Raw genomic sequence first — 16,799 nt, 5'->3', positions numbered from 1 at the left:
AAGAAAGCTATCTTTTTCAAACTATAAATGCCTAGGTATTTAAAATAAATGCTTGTATAAGTAACCAGCTGAACTAAATGGATTTTGCCTTCCCTCTCCACTATTATTCTCTCTAAAAATGTTTAAAGTTTGGCATAATTGTATAGACAGTTATTATTCCAAAAACATACCAATGATTATTTTGCCATCTATTTTCTCTAAGATAAAGCGAGCCTGATTGTTCAGTTTAGCAGATTCAGCACCAAGCATTCCTAGTAGCCATTCTTTTCTTAATCCATAATATTTAAGCCTGAGTTCAAAGAAGTCTCTTAGAATATCCAACACTGTGTCATATTTCTTTAAACATCCTACATGGTCAAAAAGCACCTAGAAAAGAAAAACAAGATTAGAGACAAGAACAGATAAATTGGCTAAACTTTAATGGTTTTAGAGAAATGAATTTATTCTTCGGAAATATAAAAGTATTCTAGGATATCCTTTTAAAACTGGTGGATCTTTAATACAAATCGAAACATATGGATCTCTCATAAAATAAGACATACCATAGAGTTGCATGTGAGACTAGTTTGGAGTTTGAAGACTTTGTGTAGTCCCACTCTCTCTGCCTCTGCCAATTTCTCTTCAGTCATCTTCACAACAAACTTCACAGTGGTGTCTGTATGGTATTCCCTATAATCGGTTATGAGAGGTGGTGTCTTCTCAGTGCCATTCAACATGGGTTCTAGAACCTGTTCTTTATATGTCTAAAGAAAGATAGAATAATCTTTTTGTTAAGTGTGTAAAACACAGGCTTATGAGTATTTAATAAGCTGTAGTACAAAGTGTTTCCTTGATCATAAAAATCAAAGAAAAAAAACCCCACAGTTACGTACCTGGGTCCATGTTCTGATGGGAAGTTCTGAGATTTCAATGGTTGTGGAATTAAGAATAGCCACTTCACCACTAATCACATATTGATTTGGAGCCAGCTCTTCAATCGTACCCCTGAAGTTCTTGTAACTCGGAAGCTAAATTGGTATTTTAAAGAAGAACAGGTTTTCTAAATGTGACACTAAAAACTGAAATCCCCACAGCATTAAACAATAAATCTAATGAATATTAAAGTATGAAATAAATTTGATGTGTCCTCTTTAACCATATAGCCTGATGAATTGAAACCAGATGAAAACGAAGGATCCTGATACACACAGAATAGTTACCATTGGCAAAGGTTCTTCTCCATCCATCAGACGCCTGATATTATTTACAACTTCACGAATATCAAAGTTCGGGATTTTGCAGGACCACCCAGTACCGATTCCTTCAGCACCGTTTATCAGCACCATGGGTATAATAGGAATGTACCATTCAGGTTCAACACGTTGATTGTCATCATATAAAAACTTTAATGTATGATCATCTTTTGGTGGAAATAACAACCGAGCCAAAGGGCTAAAGAAAACAATCAAAGAATGTTATTTTATAAAAATACTGGCTTTGATACTTAACTTGTGAAGGACAAGTATTGTCTCATATCTATGCATAAAACCTTCCATATTACCTTGGCTTTAATTGCTGACTAGTAATTGTTTAACAGTATTTATTGAGCACTTTGTATGTGCTAGGCACTGCAGACATAAAGGAGCTCACAGTCTACTACAGGGAGATAGACAATGCACATACATTTTGTCAGGTGGTGGGGTAAATGCTAAGAACAAAGAAAAAGTAGGTAAAAGTGATTGAGTGTGCTAAGGAACGGTCACACGTTCTGAAAGGATAATATTAGAGCAGAGAAGAAATTGAGAGAATGAGCCATCATGCGGTTATCTGGAGAAGGAGTAGTGTAAGCAGAGGGACCAGTAAGTTAAAGGCCCTGAAAGGTGTGCTTGGCACATTTGTGTATAGGCAGAGGCCAGGTGTGTTCGGAACAGCAATAGTATGAGATGGAATCAAACCATATGGGGAGTGGGCACATAGATCATGTAGGTCCTTTAGATTTTGCTCTAAACGAAGCAGTTGGAAGGTTCTGAACCAGAGTGGCCTATTTAAAAAAAATCAACTGGCTACTATAAGGATGAAGAATGAAGGATAAAGAATGAAAGAAGGATGGCAGACTATATTAAAGTACTTTAGGTAAACAGAATGCCTTAGTATTTTTCTAATGCAAAACCCATAGGATTTGCTGATGAATTGGATACCAATGTGAAAAAAGGTGACTACAAGGTTTTTAGTCTGAGAATTAGAACAATAGCATCCAATTTGCTGAGACAGGAAGGCTAAGAATTTTGTTTTGGACTTCGGTTTGAGATGCTTATAAGACATCCAAGAAGTAAATTTTGAGAGGGTAGGCAGCTCTACGAGATTCAGGTTGGGACTGTGAGTCTAGATGGATGGGATATCATCCATGGATAGGAAGTTGAGTGTAGCTAGTGGAAAGAGAGCTAATGAAGGAGCTTTGGGGGCAGGCCAGAAGTTAGAGCCTGGGAAGATGAGAAAGACCCAGCCAAGAAGACGAATGAGGAAAGCCAACAGTCTAGTGTCTTAGAGTCCAAATAAAGAAGAGTTTCAAGGAGGATGAAGTGATTAAGTATCCAATGCTGCTGAAAGGTTAAATAAGGTGACAGCTGAAAATCGACCATTCATGGTGTACTTTCCATAGACTTAGAAAGGAAGTAAGATTTCAGCTGTGGTATTTCAGAGGAATTAAACTCTTTACTCTGACACCAAGTCCACAGCACGGTTTCTCAACTGAGCATTGACATTATGGGTCAGATTATTTTTTGCTGTGGGGGACTGTCCTATGCATCATAGGGTGTATCTCTGGCCACTGCCTTCTAGATGGCACAGCTGCCCTAGTCATGACAATCAAAAATGTCTCCAGACACTACTATGTCTTCTGGGAGATGGGGTGGCAGTGCAAAAATCTATCCTGGTTGAGAACCACTGCTCAATAGGATGAAAGAGATGAAAACATAAGAGACGGAAGTAAAAACATTTAGTTTGGCAAGGAAACAACTAAGAAATTCAAAGGCATGGCTGTCAAACTGAAATAGAATTTAGACTTTCTACTGATCATAAAAAGTAGCATAAACTTTAATGAGCTAGTTAAAAAAAATTAATACTCTAAGCATTTACATCAAAAGCACATTTTCTGATTAAGTGAATTTATATATTTTTGGCCAACTAATTATTTCAAAATTAGAAATGGCAATTCACTAGAAATTGAAAGCATACCCACCTGAGCATTGTGAAGATGTATCGAGGACTAGCAGAATCCTTACCACCATGCAGCCTGGTACCAAACTGACCAATGGGTTGCAAGAGGTTCAGATTATTGCTACCCACAAAATTCTGAGCCAAATTGATAATGGTCATCATTAGTGACATCTGGAGGTGGAAAAAGATTCATTAATCTGATCTGTAGGCTCTTAATAATAAAAATATCATTATAACTAAACCTCACTATAATCGTGTACGGTTTTATGAGGCATAGATGTTTATTGATTCTTCCCAGATAAATACATGGCAGACATACCTAAACCTAAGACTTCCGGCTCCAAGTTGAGGGCTCTTGCCTTCTAATAGTTTTTATCAAGTCCTACTTAACCTTGAAGGCATAGCTCTTCTCTTCACCCTCAGCAGAATGAAATATTTCCACCTTTGTGTTACAACACTTTGCTCATTTCTATTCTAGCATGCATCACTTTATTCTATAGTTGCATGAATGCGTGTTGGCCCTCTGGTTAAATTGTGATTATACTTTGAAGAACATATTTGATTTTTAAATATATACCTGGTGCATGGTAAGCATTCAACAAATGTTTGTTGTGTGAACATTTTGATTGAAAGTGACAAGCAAGACAATCATTACATTTTAAAGTACTAGAAACTGTGGCACGTGGGTAGCTCAGTTGGTTAAGCATCTGACTTCAGCTCAGGTTATGGTCTTGCGGCTCGTTAGTTTGAGCCCCACATCATGCTCTGTGGTGACAGCTCAGAGCCTGGAGGCTGCTTTCGGATTCTGTGCCTCCCTTTCTGTCTGCCCCTCCCCCACTCATGCTCTGCCTCTGTTTCTCTCTCAAGAATAAATAAAACATTGAATGCATGGGTGCCTGGGTTGAGTGTCCAACTTCAGGAGAGGTCATGATCTCATGGCTTCTGAGTTCCAGCCCTGCATTAGGCTCGCTGCTGTCAGTGTAGAGAGGGCTTCGGATCCTCTTTCCATGGCTTTCCCCTACCACCCCGCCGCTCGCCTGCTTGCTCTTTCAAAAACTAATAACATTAAAAATATGTATACATATGGTGAATGCAAAAATGGAATTTAATCACAAAATCTATAAAAAGGAATATGTTTGTGTAAAGTTAAACAATTCAGACATATAAAAAATTGAACAGTTGTCCTTTTCAATTGACAGGGATAACCAAAGTTAACAACTGGAAGGACACCCTTGTAGACATTTTGCTTAAGGTTTTGTTTTGGCTTTTTCTCTGCACAGACAATGGGCTGGATATTCTCAGCGTTAGTACACACAGATTTACTTCAGTTATATCATTGACCCCAGGCATAGATGTGTCACAATCTAAAACAATTTGCCAATTGATAGCCATTTTTGATGTCTAAATTTAAAAAAAAAAAAAAATTTTTAACGTTTATTTATTTATTTATTTAAAAAAAAAAATTTTTTTTTCAACGTTTATTTATTTTTGGGACAGAGAGAGACAGAGCATGAACGGGGGAGGGGCAGAGAGAGAGGGAGACACAGAATCGGAAGCAGGCTCCAGGCTCTGAGCCATCAGCCCAGAGCCTGACGCGGGGCTCGAACTCACGGACCGCGAGATCATGACCTGGCTGAAGTCGGACGCTTAACCGACTGCGCCACCCAGGCGCCCCAACGTTTATTTATTTTTGAGACAGAGACAGAGCACGAACTGGGGAGGGTCAGAGAGAGGGAGACACAGAATCTGAAACAGACTCCAGGCTCTGAGCTGTCAGCACAGAGCCCGACGTGGGGCTCGAACTCACAGACCATGAGATCATGACCTGAGCCAAAGTCGGACGCTTAACCGACTGAGCCACCCAGGCGCCCCTTGATGTCTAAATTTTAGAATCAGTTATATTAAACATCACTAAATATCTTTGAATATTGATCCTTGCAGATTTAGGAGTAACCTATCAGGATATTATTTTTAGAAATAGATTTGTTAGGTCCAAGGGTAAACACATTCATAATTTGAGATTTCAGCAAATTGTCCTCTACTGTGGATGAACCAGTGTTCATATCACTAAGTGAATATCACTCTCATTAAGTGTTTGGAAAATGATATTACAGGTATTACTGTTATAATGCTTTCTGGAAACATTATGGATTGTGTGTTTACCTCACCATGATGATAAGAGGACATCTCAGCCACTGACCCAGCTAACTGAGCAACCTTCACCTCTCGCTTGTCATTCCGTTTGAAACAGGTAAACAAAACCTTTCTTTGACCTGGTTTCAAACCTTCAAAATGAAAGAAGTGCAAATATTAGTATCCTCAGTTTAGCCATTTCTGGACATTGATCTCTGTGTATGATAGAAACAGGCTAACGAATTGGAACTCACCATCCACCATAGATGGAATAGATCTCTCGTTATCAGAATTTGAGAACAGGATAAGTTCCTTGTTTATGAAGTCATTGTATGTCAGATATGTGGTAGTTTGCCCATACAAGTAATCCTGAGGGACCAAAGAGAGTATTAAATGATCTAGTTTAAAATAAAGATTAAAAAAAAAAAAAAGATCACTGGTCTTAACAATATTTAACACCAAAAAAATCTTTCAGCATATTATTTTTTTTTCAATATATGAAATTTATTGTTAAATTGGTTTCCATACAACACCCAGTGCTCATCCCAAAAGGTGCCCTCCTCAATACCCATCACCCACCCTCCCCTCCCTCCCAACCCCCCATCAACCCTCAGTTTGTTCTCAGTTTTTAAGAGTCTCTTATGCTTTGGCTCTCTCCCACTCTAACATTTTTTTTTTTTTCTTCCCCTCCCCCATGGGTTTCTGTTAAGTTTCTCAGGATCCACATTAAGAGTGAAAACATATGGTATCTGTCTTTCTCTGTATGTCTTATTTCACTTAGCATAACACTCTCCAGTTCCATCCACGTTGCTACAAAGGGCCATATTTCATTCTTTCTCATTGCCATGTAGTACTCCATTGTGTATATAAACCACAATTTCTTTATCCATTCATCAGTTGATGGACATTTAGCCTCTTTCCATAATTTGGCTATTGTCAGCATATTATTTCTATGATAATTCTTAAGTCTCTCAAAGATACAGAATTATGCAGACATATTTTACAGGTTTTAAAGATAAAGCCAATGTAATTGCTACACAATTAGGAAAAAGTGCATTGCTTTTGCAATTTCTTTCAGGCCCCAAACATTTATGTAGTAGTCTAAACAATCACATTTATATAGTTATCCATTATTAAATTTTTTACTGAAATAACTAGTCATCATTTTGTAGGATATGTAAGATTTTTTTTACCTCAGGAAGGCCAAGTAACTTCCGTTGCCTTCTGTCCTCCATGAAATGAGTTAACCATTCCTTTCGATCATCTATCTGTTTCTTGCTAAAGGCCTACAAATTAGAAAAAACTGATACGAATAGGTTCTAAAATATCTCTTGTATACAAACTAAGTAAACATGTGGTCCCTTTCTCTAAGATATGCTTACCAAAAACATTCCATATTCTATAAAATATTCTATTACATAAAAATTTATGTTTCAATTGACTAGCTAAAGTAGTGATTTACAAAACCAGAATGTATGTATGAAACAGAACTCAAACTGACCAGGCTGATGGCGGCATCATCTTCAGGACCGGAATATTTGAATTGAATACGATGTCTTTTCATATCTGCAAAGTATTCCTTAGCCTCTTTTGATGTGCTCGTGCCCAAACCTATACAGCCAAGAATACTAAGTTACTCCATATAATCTTGTACAATGGTATATAACAAAATAAGAAGTTCTATACGGGTTTTCTTACAAACCTTTGTAGTACTTGACTTTCCATTTTTTATGATTTGGTGTAGAACTCTTCCATTCTTCAAATTCAGGAAGGCTATAGAATGCCATTTCTTGCTTGTTTTTAGACACCTGTGGTAAAGAAGATATTGCTATGGTTTTGTATACTCCTAGGTCCCCTGTATACTGTCCACCACTGGGCTTATAAGCGTATAAAGGGTTGACTAGGGCCTTAAAATATCCATTATAGTAATTTAGAAGTTAATATACCTTTACAATAGGAGTGATAAATTCTTCCAGAAAACGGTGCCGCAGAAGAGAGGGCCAGTTGTGATGGATAAAATTAATCAGTAAGCCTTTGATATGGGAACCATCTTGGTCCTAGAAATATTTGGAAAGCCAAAACATGAAAGAATTATTTTGAGACAAAAACAAATGATCGACCTACTGGTAATTTCTCAAAAATTTTTCTATTGGGATTAAAAAAAAGAAAATCTGTTCACTTAGTATGTAATATATATATGTGATGATTATAGCTCCAAGTTAAGTAATTTCCTTACATAGGAAGAAAGCAATAACCGTAAGACATGTTTAATTTAGTGTTAACAATCTAAAATATTTGAAAGCAATTCTGACCTGATCTGTCATAATCATTATCTTCCCATAACGAAGAGTCTTCAATGAATCTTCATCTTCATAGTTTTTCTTGTACTGAAGACCCACAATCTTGATGATATTGTTAATTTCAGCATTTTCCATGATCTGAAATAGACATATACCAAAAAAAGGTAATGTTTTGTTTATAAATTTGAAAAGAACAAAGAAATAGGACACTATATATTGTTTGGGTTTTCTTGAGCTTCAGTATTTTCAGTTATTAGCCTATACATTAGGTAAAGTCAGAAAGATCTGTTAAGATATGCTACAATGTACCCAATTTCTTAAAATAATAATAAACTATCTGAAATATATTTCAAAATGCCAGTGAAGGAATGAAATACGAGCATAAAATCCTGCATTATAAAACTGGATTTAGATTCTAAAGATGGTTCTACCTGTTTATGAGAAGCTTCTCGAACATTGAGTATTTTTCCTCTAAGCGGGAAAACCCCATATTTGTCTCTCCCAACCACACCAAGGCCCGAAACAGCCAAAGTTTTAGCTGAGTCTCCCTCAGTCAGGATAAGTGTACACTCATTGGAGTTTCGACCCCCTAAAATAAAAATACACAAATTAAATTCTTGGCACATTTAGTTGAACCTCAAATATACTAACTCAGATGTGCTATTAATAGATTTATGATAAAACACTAATAAGTAGATATATATTAGAACTAAAGTTCATAATAAAAAAAAAAAGTCCTACTTTCTTAGACTAATTTCTTTTTCTTTTTAAAAAAGATTTTAAAGTAATCTCCACACCCAACATGGGGCCTGAACTCACAACCCTGAGACCAAGAGTCACACACTCCACTGAGTGAGTCAGTCAGGCATCCCTCTTAGACTCATTTCTCATGATATTTATACTGTTATAGAACATTCATTTGATATATTATGTTAAAAAATGTTAGTGATGGGGTTCAGAACATAATACCCCAAAATAGGGCACGTGGCATATTGAATATTTTAAGCTGAATTGAAACAGATCATGAAACCCTCATGTGAGAGGTGCCCTCCATATACCAGAGTCGAAGGGAACATTCTTATCTCCCAGAGTGACACTGAAAAGAATCTGAACGAACAGGCCTCACGGAGCTTCCTCCCCATTTACTATACTTAGTTCATACTCTTTGCCCTTATCATATCTTTTCACTCTTCCTCAAACCTAACGTAAAAAAACCCCTCAGGTTTAACCTTTCTTTGAATCTTCATTTTCCTATGAAGACCCAAACCTCCTGTGTCCAGTACAATTTATATTAAATAAATTTGTATGCTTTTCATCTATTAACCTGTCTTTATCAGTTTAATTTTCAGACCCAGCCAGGGACTTAAGAGAGCTGAGGAAAACTTTTTCCTCCTCTACATTAGGTAATAGATCACTATATAGATATTCTTATTTTATACTCTTTATAGTCATCTCAACATTATTGTAACAGCCAAAAATTAGAAATGATCTAAATGTTCAATAACAGGGAACTGGCTGATTTTTTTTTAAAGTGATGCCTTTTTATAAAGTTAGTTAGTTAATTTATTTATTTAATAAGTAAATCTCCACCCAGTGTGGGGCTCAAACTTATGACCCTGAGATCAAAAGTCGCATGCTCTTCTGACTGAGCCAGTCAGGCTCCCCAAATTGGTTGATTTTTAACCAAGTAAAAATATTCCATTGAATATTACATGTCAAAGGGAATGCTGTTAATGAGTAAAACAAATAACTGAACCAAAAGTTTTGAAGTTTGGAAACATTATTAGTTGTGTACCTGCATCATTGGCATCATCGAGTTTGGGAATTCCCTTGATCCTGTTATGTTTTACAGCTGAACACTTCTTGTTTAACTGGACTTGGGCCTTAAACTTCACCCAGTTTAGTATGCTTTCTACAATACCACAACCAATTGCCTGAAAATGAGAAGATTCATGTTAGGGAAGAAGAGTTCTGTCAGAACTCTAGAATACAAGTGAGCTCCTATAAAAATAAAAATAAAAATAATTCAACATTTAAAAAGAGGCAAAAAAATAATTTCCAGACAGAGGATGACAGCTCTTCCTGTCTTAGGTTATCATAACTGAGGGAACTGGTTCCTTTGGGCTCATTCATTCCATAAATATATACTGACTACACACTTAACATTGTGCTAGGCACTGAGATCCATGTTGGAGATCTAGCGGTTAAAACAAATTGGTCATGGTCCTTGTCCTCATGGACTTTAAGATACAAGGAAGATGGAAATAAAATAAGAAATTATAAGAGTGATGAGTGTTATGGATAAGTGAAAAGTGTGCTATATCTAATAATGTATGTCCACTGTTGTAATGGAACCAACTTAGTTGGGGAGAAGGGTAGAAAGTAAAGGCTTTCCTAAGGAAATGACATTGAAGATCTAAAGTAGTTAACTAAGTAAGAGCATTCCAGGCAGGATTACCATGTGAAAAAACTGTAAGGAAGGAAAAGTACTAACGCTTCTGAGTAATTTGAAGCCAGTAGGATGAAGCTTAGGTAACATAGGAAAAAGGTGCACTGAGGTGAGGTTGGAGATGTCAGGGTCTTATAGGCCACATTAAAGAATTTGAACTGTTTTTATTTGATTACTCAAGAGCACTACAAAAAAAGGACTGAAATGTTATAAACATCAAAAATCTATTATAGTAATACAGAAAAGAGATGATAGTGAGAAGCTATTGAGGTTACCCAAAAGATGGATACCTTACTGGTTGGATTAGAGACAAGGCAGGGGGGTAAAGAGAAAGTTCCCACCTTTGTTTATGCAACCTAGTGTTTAGTTGGAGCCTTTTACTAAAACAGGAAATAGTTTTGTTTTGGGGGAAGCTCTTTGTATAGAGGTCAGTGAGTATAAAGAAAATAGAGTCAATTTTGTAGGTGTCAACTGAGAGGCAACTTTAGGCATTCAATGTTTGGTAAGCAGTTAAATGGGCTGAATTCAGAAGTGATCTAAACGAAATGGTGGTATGTAATGGGGAAATTTAAGCATATGGATGGTAACTAAGGCTGTAGTAAGACCAGTGAGGTGAAAGCTATTTTTTATTTCCTTTTCAGAGGCAGAAGACCTGTGGGAGGAATCTTTGTTTTTGCAGGGCTGGGAAGGGCAATGGACAATAAAGCAAGGTGCTTCTATTTCTTATATCTGTCTAAGTACTCACAGCTTTGATGAATTTTTCACTTAAATGGCAGGTTGATCCAAAGCTCTTGACTTGTAAAGTCATGTTCTCTTTTGTCTGAGAATCAAAGGTTGGGTTTTCAATTAAGGCATTCACAAAAATCCACATGTGATTTTTCACCTGCAGGAAAAGTTGACATTACATCACTAAAAACTTAGATTTTATTTATAGCCCTTCTCTTCTTGTCTTTAGAAGAAGAAAAAAAAAAAAAAAAAAAACCAGGCTAAAATACCATACCTGATGTGCTTTTACTGCAACACCACCCTTGTTCTTCTTTTTAACAACCTCAACAAGTTTAGTCACAATCTGATCAGCTATATAATCAACATGTCTGCCACCCTATGGGGAAAAATACCAAATTGTAAAGCTTAGGATTCTCAAAATTATAATAGTGACCAAATATTGAAAACAATTTAATTTAGCTCTCTTTATGCCAAGGTAGCCAAATATTCAAATTCATTTTATATAAAAGAGTAACACTTCTGTGTAAAGATAAATCATGATTAATGCAAAAATAAAATTACCTTGGAAGTAGCAATGCTGTTGACAAAGCTAATTTGCTGAAAGCCTTTTTCACTCATTGTTAAGCATACTTCCCACCTGGGGTTTACTTGTTCATGGATAATTTTCAACGGATTGCCAGTTTCATCTACCTTATCCTTCAAATACATATCTACATAGCTACGGAATCCTTTTACCTGCACAGGAATTAAAAGTTATGGTATTAGAAAAAAGTTGTAAAAAGTATTCAATGATAGACCATGAGGATTTTTCAAAACCAGTGAAATAATGTTCACTAATGGGCATAAGAGAATGGTCTTAAAGGGCACAAAAGGATTTATTTAGGAGACTGTTTGAGAATGACATTTCCTTTAGTGAGTTTAAAAGAGCTAGGTAAAAAGATGTGGCATACTGTTTTCTTTTCAGGAGTGTATCCAAGAAGCGATTAGAGAAAAAAAAATGTATATATATATAATGAGAAAGAAAATCAGTGTTGCCTCTGATGATGACCATATAAAGTCTTTCATTGTCCTTAACACCCCAGAAAATACTTACTGGCAGCTTATTTCCATTGAGAAACACTTTGACATCTTTAGTGGATCCGGCAATATCATATGCTCTTCTGACCATTAGTGCAACAATATCTTTGTCTAGGCTTTGCATTTTAAACTTGGACAAATCAGGCTGGAAGGTAATACATGTATAATCTTCCCCATTGAAGGGCTTGAGTTCCATCTCACCAGCCCTTCCCATGTTATCCATCCACGTCTGTCAAGTAAAAAAATAGGAAAGAGAAAAAATTCAAGTCTTTTCACAATGAACTAGAACTAAACACAAATTTATAAGTCCTAAAAAATAACCTAATATATGTTCATGAATAATTTTCCATGATTTAATAGCTTATAAATTTTGTTGAGTTAAACCAACCATTAATGCTGTTATACATTGCTAAAGTATTATTCATTTATTTAAATGTTTATTTATTTATTTTTGAGAGAGAAAGAGATAGAATGAGCAGGGGAGGGGCAAGGAGAGAGGATACTAAGCAGGCTCTGTGCTGTTAGCACGGAGCCCGATGCCAGGCTCAAACTCATGAACCGGAAGATCATGACTTGAGCCTAAGTCAGATACTTAACCAACTGAGCCACCCAGGCACCCCACTGAAGTACAATTTATAATGGAGGCACAAAATACTTCTTTACTTGCCTGTTTGAACATTTTCTTGTATTCTCTACTGGCTGTTTCCACAGTAAATTTGGTACTGAATATGTTACACAATTTGGCCCCATAGCCATTTCGACCACCTGAGAAAATAAATGTAAAATACTTTGCTATCACTGTGTTAATCAATTATAGAGATTTATTCCAATATTTCTAACTTTTATGCCACAGTCATTTAAAAGATGTGTTTTTTCAGCAACCAATATGTTCTTTATTTTCCTCAATACTCTACCTGTTACTTTCTTTTCATCATCATCATAGTTACTAGAAGTTAGGAGCTGTCCAAAGATGAGAGCTGGGACATACATCTTCTCAACTTTGTGTTCAACAACAGGAATACCTTTCCCATTATTCCATATACTAATTAAATTGTTTTCCCTAAGAAAAGAAGAAACTTTTATTGTAAAACAGATGTAAACTAGTGCTTAATATTTTCATATTTAAATATCATTATTTCTAAAATATATAAATTGACAAGTCTCAATTTCATTGACTCTTCTTCATGTATATATCTTCTGAAATTCAGCATGAACTACCTTTCCCATCATGCTTAGTTCCTGACACTCCTGAAATAGGAGCCAAGAGGAAAAAAGAATGAATCCCTTTCCAACACCTGGGCAGACAGCGATAATGCTAAAAAAATATTAAATTTTAAAATGTTAGGATAAACAAAGGGAAATGATTTATGCCCAATGGAAAGGACAAAATTCAGGAACAATATTATTATAGTGCTTGCTTTTTAAAAATTATTTATTTTTTGGGGCGCCTGGGTGGCGCAGTCGGTTAAGCGTCCGACTTCAGCCAGGTCACGATCTCGCGGTCCCTGAGTTCGAGCCCCGCGTCAGGCTCTGGGCTGATGGCTCGGAGCCTGGAGCCTGTTTCAGATTCTGTGTCTCCCTCTCTCTCTGCCCCTCCCCTGTTCATGCTCTGTCTCTCTCTGTCCCAAAAATAAATAAACGTTGGAAAAAAAAATTAAAAAAAAAAAAAATTATTTATTTTTTTATTTTGAGAGAGAGAGAGAGAGAGAGCGCGCACGCATAAGCGGGAGACAGGCAGAGAGGGGGAGAGAGAGAATATCCCAAGTAGGTTCCACACTATGTGTGGAACCTGACGCTGGGCTCCAGGGCTCCAGAGCTCGATCTTACCACTGTGAGATCATGACCTGAGCCCAAATCAAGAGTCTGTCGCTTAACCGACTCACCCAGGCACCCCTATTATACTGCTTTGAAGAGGATCATCTGTACTGTCCCTAGCTCGCTTAGCTTTCCCACCCAACAAAGCACATTGCAAAACAAATATGAAAGGGAAAAACATTAGCAATTGTAAACTTCCCTGCTGGTCAATAAAATGGTAAAAATTTATTTGGACTTATTTCTCTCTTAGCTACTTTATGTTAATTCTCAGAAGATAGTACAATTTTAGGTATAACCAGACACACACTATGGATCTTATTCCGAGTAGTGCTTAATATTATCTACAAAAGACTAAAACTAGCTCATTTTTTTAAAGACTATGAAATCAAGTCCTTCGGAGCAGTCAAATACATCATTAACTAAACCTAAAATATAGTTTATGAACCTAAAATATAGTTTATGCCATAACTGAGCAGGCTAATAAAAAGGTGAAACATGCACCCGTGTATCCATAAAGCGACACCCAGCATTTATAACCAGAAATATTAGATCCAATTATTCTCTATCACCACCTGCTGGTTTCCTACTTGAATAGCATCATGAGAAGAAAAAGCTCTAGATTCCAGAATGCTTAGACAGAGCATTTATTGGAGATGCTTACTGAAATACTTAGGGATGAAGTATCATAATGTCTGTAATTTATTTTGAAATGACTTAGAAAAAATACAGATGAAGCAAATATAGCAAAGTATTGATAACTGTTGGATCTGGGTGGTAGTTATCACAGATTGTTCATTGTAACATTCTGCTTTTCTGTACTTTTGCAAGTAAGGGGGTGGGGGGTGGGAAAGCCAATGTTAGTATAAGGCAAAGCAAATGCAACTAACAGTAACAATGGGCTATAACAAAACAAAAGACCATGCAAGAGACTTACGGGTCAATTGTGACTCTAATACAAGACATTTTTGGGTCTCTTTGTTTGTTGTCTGCAGCATTGACTGGAAGAAAATACACATTTGTAAGAAATTAAAGTATTTTTAAAAACATTAAGATGTAGAAAGAAAAAAAATCTAAAACAGCACAGGAGTAATATTACCCAGGTATTAATTTAACATTTATTCATAGTGCTGCTTCTAGGAAAGAATTCAAATCGCTAGACTCCAGTAAACTGTCCCACTTTTGCCAGCTACATGGCTTGCTAGATATGATACTTCTTATGAAGGATTTGACCGGTTGATCTTTATGTGAAAGAATTTACTTACCTAGAATCTCATCAAAGATTTTGTACAACCCAGGGACAAAGGTGACTTCCCTATAGTTAATGCCAATATCTTCATCGTAAACCCACATTTGCTAGAAATAAGGCAAAAAAATATAGTTACTTTTACCCTACATTTATTCTGTCTTATCATTATGATTACTGTAAAGTCTTCTGGATTAAATACTACAATATACATAGGATAGCTCAGGCTGGTTCTAGTGACACTAAAAATACCTGAAGTATATAGCAAATTAACCTGGAAAAGTATACATCTTAACTACTTGGTAACTGCATTTCATTACGTGGTTTTACCTGGGTCACTAATTCCACGGAGCCAATATAGGTGTCTGGGCGGAGCAAAATATGTTCCAGTTGGGTTTTCTTTTGATAGATCCTTTCAATAGACAGTCTTTTCTTGGCATCTTCATTTTTCTTTGTTTTGTTGATTAGCATATTTTCATTTACAGGCTAGCAATTTTAGAAAATTGTAGAAAAGGTTTTTTTAATCAGAAGTTTATTAAAAACAAAAACAAAACACCCACCGTAATGATTCACCCACTGTAACAAATCACAATCTCTTACCAGGTATTGGTAGAGCTGACATCGTTTTGTACAAACACAGCAATTTAAGTTAATTTGCAGCAAAGCTCCCAGGGGTCGGATTGAATAAACATACATTAAGTGCACGTGACGTGAAAACAGTTTCCTTGAATGTTTTAGATGTCATCAATAAGATACACCCACTTTTCTCATACATTTCACAAATATTTGCTGAGTGCCCGCTATGTCCCAGGCACATAACAGATTCTGCTCAGCATCAGTTTGGGAAGGCCATCGATTCGATCCTTTGGCCAAGTTAACGTTTTGAATACAGAAGGGACATATTCCAAGCAACTCGGGCCTGCCGTCTCGTCAATAGGAACGTCGTGCAGTGCTCTGCACCTTCCAGGGTCAGGGGCAATCAATCTCATTTTCAACGGGAGGGAAAGAAAGGAAAGCATCTGTCTGTGCGGCTTAAAGTCACACGCGGACCATTATAATACAGGCCAATGGAATACTGACCCTAGAGACAGTACAACAGAACCCAACACCCCAGAAGCTAGAGTAGCCGATAATACTTCAATACTAGCACCATAAAGTGGTGTTATCCTCTTCACGATCCCGCCGAGCCCAGGAGACCCGGTCGACGCGGAATACCGGCTCCCAGCCGGCAGCGATCGGACCACAGCCCCGGAGCCTGACCCTTCGCCTGAAGCCAGAGAAATGCCGGGCCGCGCTGAACCTCCACGACCCGCCCCTTTCACGAGCTATACCTGCAGTGGTGACACCTCCATGGTGACGGTCGTGAAGGGGGTCGTGCAAACGACTAAACCGGCGGGACCCACGAGGCCACCACGGAACCAGCCGCTTCTCCACAGACGCTCGTCGGTTAGAAAAGTTCTTCCAGTCGCATTTGAACCTTCTTGGAGCCCGCCCAAACCAGATGAACCAATCCCTGACTCGCTCTCACAGGCTCCGTCTTGAGGAACCAATCATAGCCTGTTTTTTATATCCACCAATGAACGTCTGAGTTGACCGGGGGCCTGTTTGAACAAGCCAATTAGACAAGGGAGGCGGGACTAGAGGGTTTTCAAAAGGCACCATTCGGCGTCTTAGCGGAGAGACGGACAGGGAATCTGGCGAATGAGGAGGAGTCTATTTGTTCTCTTGGTGCAGACTACCCCGAAGAGACTCGGGGGGCCAGCGGGGTTTTCTGCGGTGCAGGCTGGGGCAAAAGGAGGAAGGAGAAGGGTTCCTCGCGAGCTGCTAATTTCTTTCAGATCCCTGAAATCTAAAAACCATC

The 16,799-nt window shown here is 37.4% G+C and overlaps 1 protein-coding gene across 2 annotated transcripts in view; it reads right to left on the bottom strand.

Annotated features, from left to right (window-relative positions):
- Positions 1 to 16,391, bottom strand: part of TOP2A (DNA topoisomerase II alpha) — a 28,995-nt gene extending 12,604 nt beyond the window's left edge. Inside the window, exons 1-24 of one of the 2 annotated variants that reach the window (XM_047845904.1) lie at positions 16,270 to 16,391; positions 15,269 to 15,424; positions 14,958 to 15,048; positions 14,630 to 14,693; positions 12,795 to 12,940; positions 12,548 to 12,645; positions 11,897 to 12,109; positions 11,365 to 11,538; positions 11,078 to 11,179; positions 10,823 to 10,960; positions 9,424 to 9,562; positions 8,060 to 8,217; positions 7,641 to 7,766; positions 7,275 to 7,385; positions 7,031 to 7,136; positions 6,830 to 6,939; positions 6,522 to 6,614; positions 5,583 to 5,697; positions 5,359 to 5,480; positions 3,218 to 3,366; positions 1,200 to 1,431; positions 873 to 1,007; positions 543 to 743; positions 171 to 366 (exon numbers count right to left, since the gene is read on the bottom strand). In XM_047845904.1, the coding sequence (XP_047701860.1) occupies positions 171 to 366; positions 543 to 743; positions 873 to 1,007; positions 1,200 to 1,431; positions 3,218 to 3,366; positions 5,359 to 5,480; positions 5,583 to 5,697; positions 6,522 to 6,614; positions 6,830 to 6,939; positions 7,031 to 7,136; positions 7,275 to 7,385; positions 7,641 to 7,766; positions 8,060 to 8,217; positions 9,424 to 9,562; positions 10,823 to 10,960; positions 11,078 to 11,179; positions 11,365 to 11,538; positions 11,897 to 12,109; positions 12,548 to 12,645; positions 12,795 to 12,940; positions 14,630 to 14,693; positions 14,958 to 15,048; positions 15,269 to 15,424; positions 16,270 to 16,290 (3,196 nt within the window). In that variant the 5' untranslated portion in view covers positions 16,291 to 16,391. The remainder of the gene's footprint in view (positions 1 to 170; positions 367 to 542; positions 744 to 872; positions 1,008 to 1,199; positions 1,432 to 3,217; positions 3,367 to 5,358; positions 5,481 to 5,582; positions 5,698 to 6,521; positions 6,615 to 6,829; positions 6,940 to 7,030; positions 7,137 to 7,274; positions 7,386 to 7,640; positions 7,767 to 8,059; positions 8,218 to 9,423; positions 9,563 to 10,822; positions 10,961 to 11,077; positions 11,180 to 11,364; positions 11,539 to 11,896; positions 12,110 to 12,547; positions 12,646 to 12,794; positions 12,941 to 14,629; positions 14,694 to 14,957; positions 15,049 to 15,268; positions 15,425 to 16,269) is intronic. The other variant, XM_047845905.1, reaches the window with a different exon arrangement.
- Positions 16,392 to 16,799: the final 408 nt, after the last annotated feature.

This window comes from Prionailurus viverrinus, unplaced genomic scaffold (genome assembly GCF_022837055.1).
Source record: "Prionailurus viverrinus isolate Anna unplaced genomic scaffold, UM_Priviv_1.0 scaffold_35, whole genome shotgun sequence".
NCBI lineage: Eukaryota > Metazoa > Chordata > Mammalia > Carnivora > Felidae > Prionailurus > Prionailurus viverrinus.
This window is presented reverse-complemented; position numbering and strand designations above follow the sequence as displayed.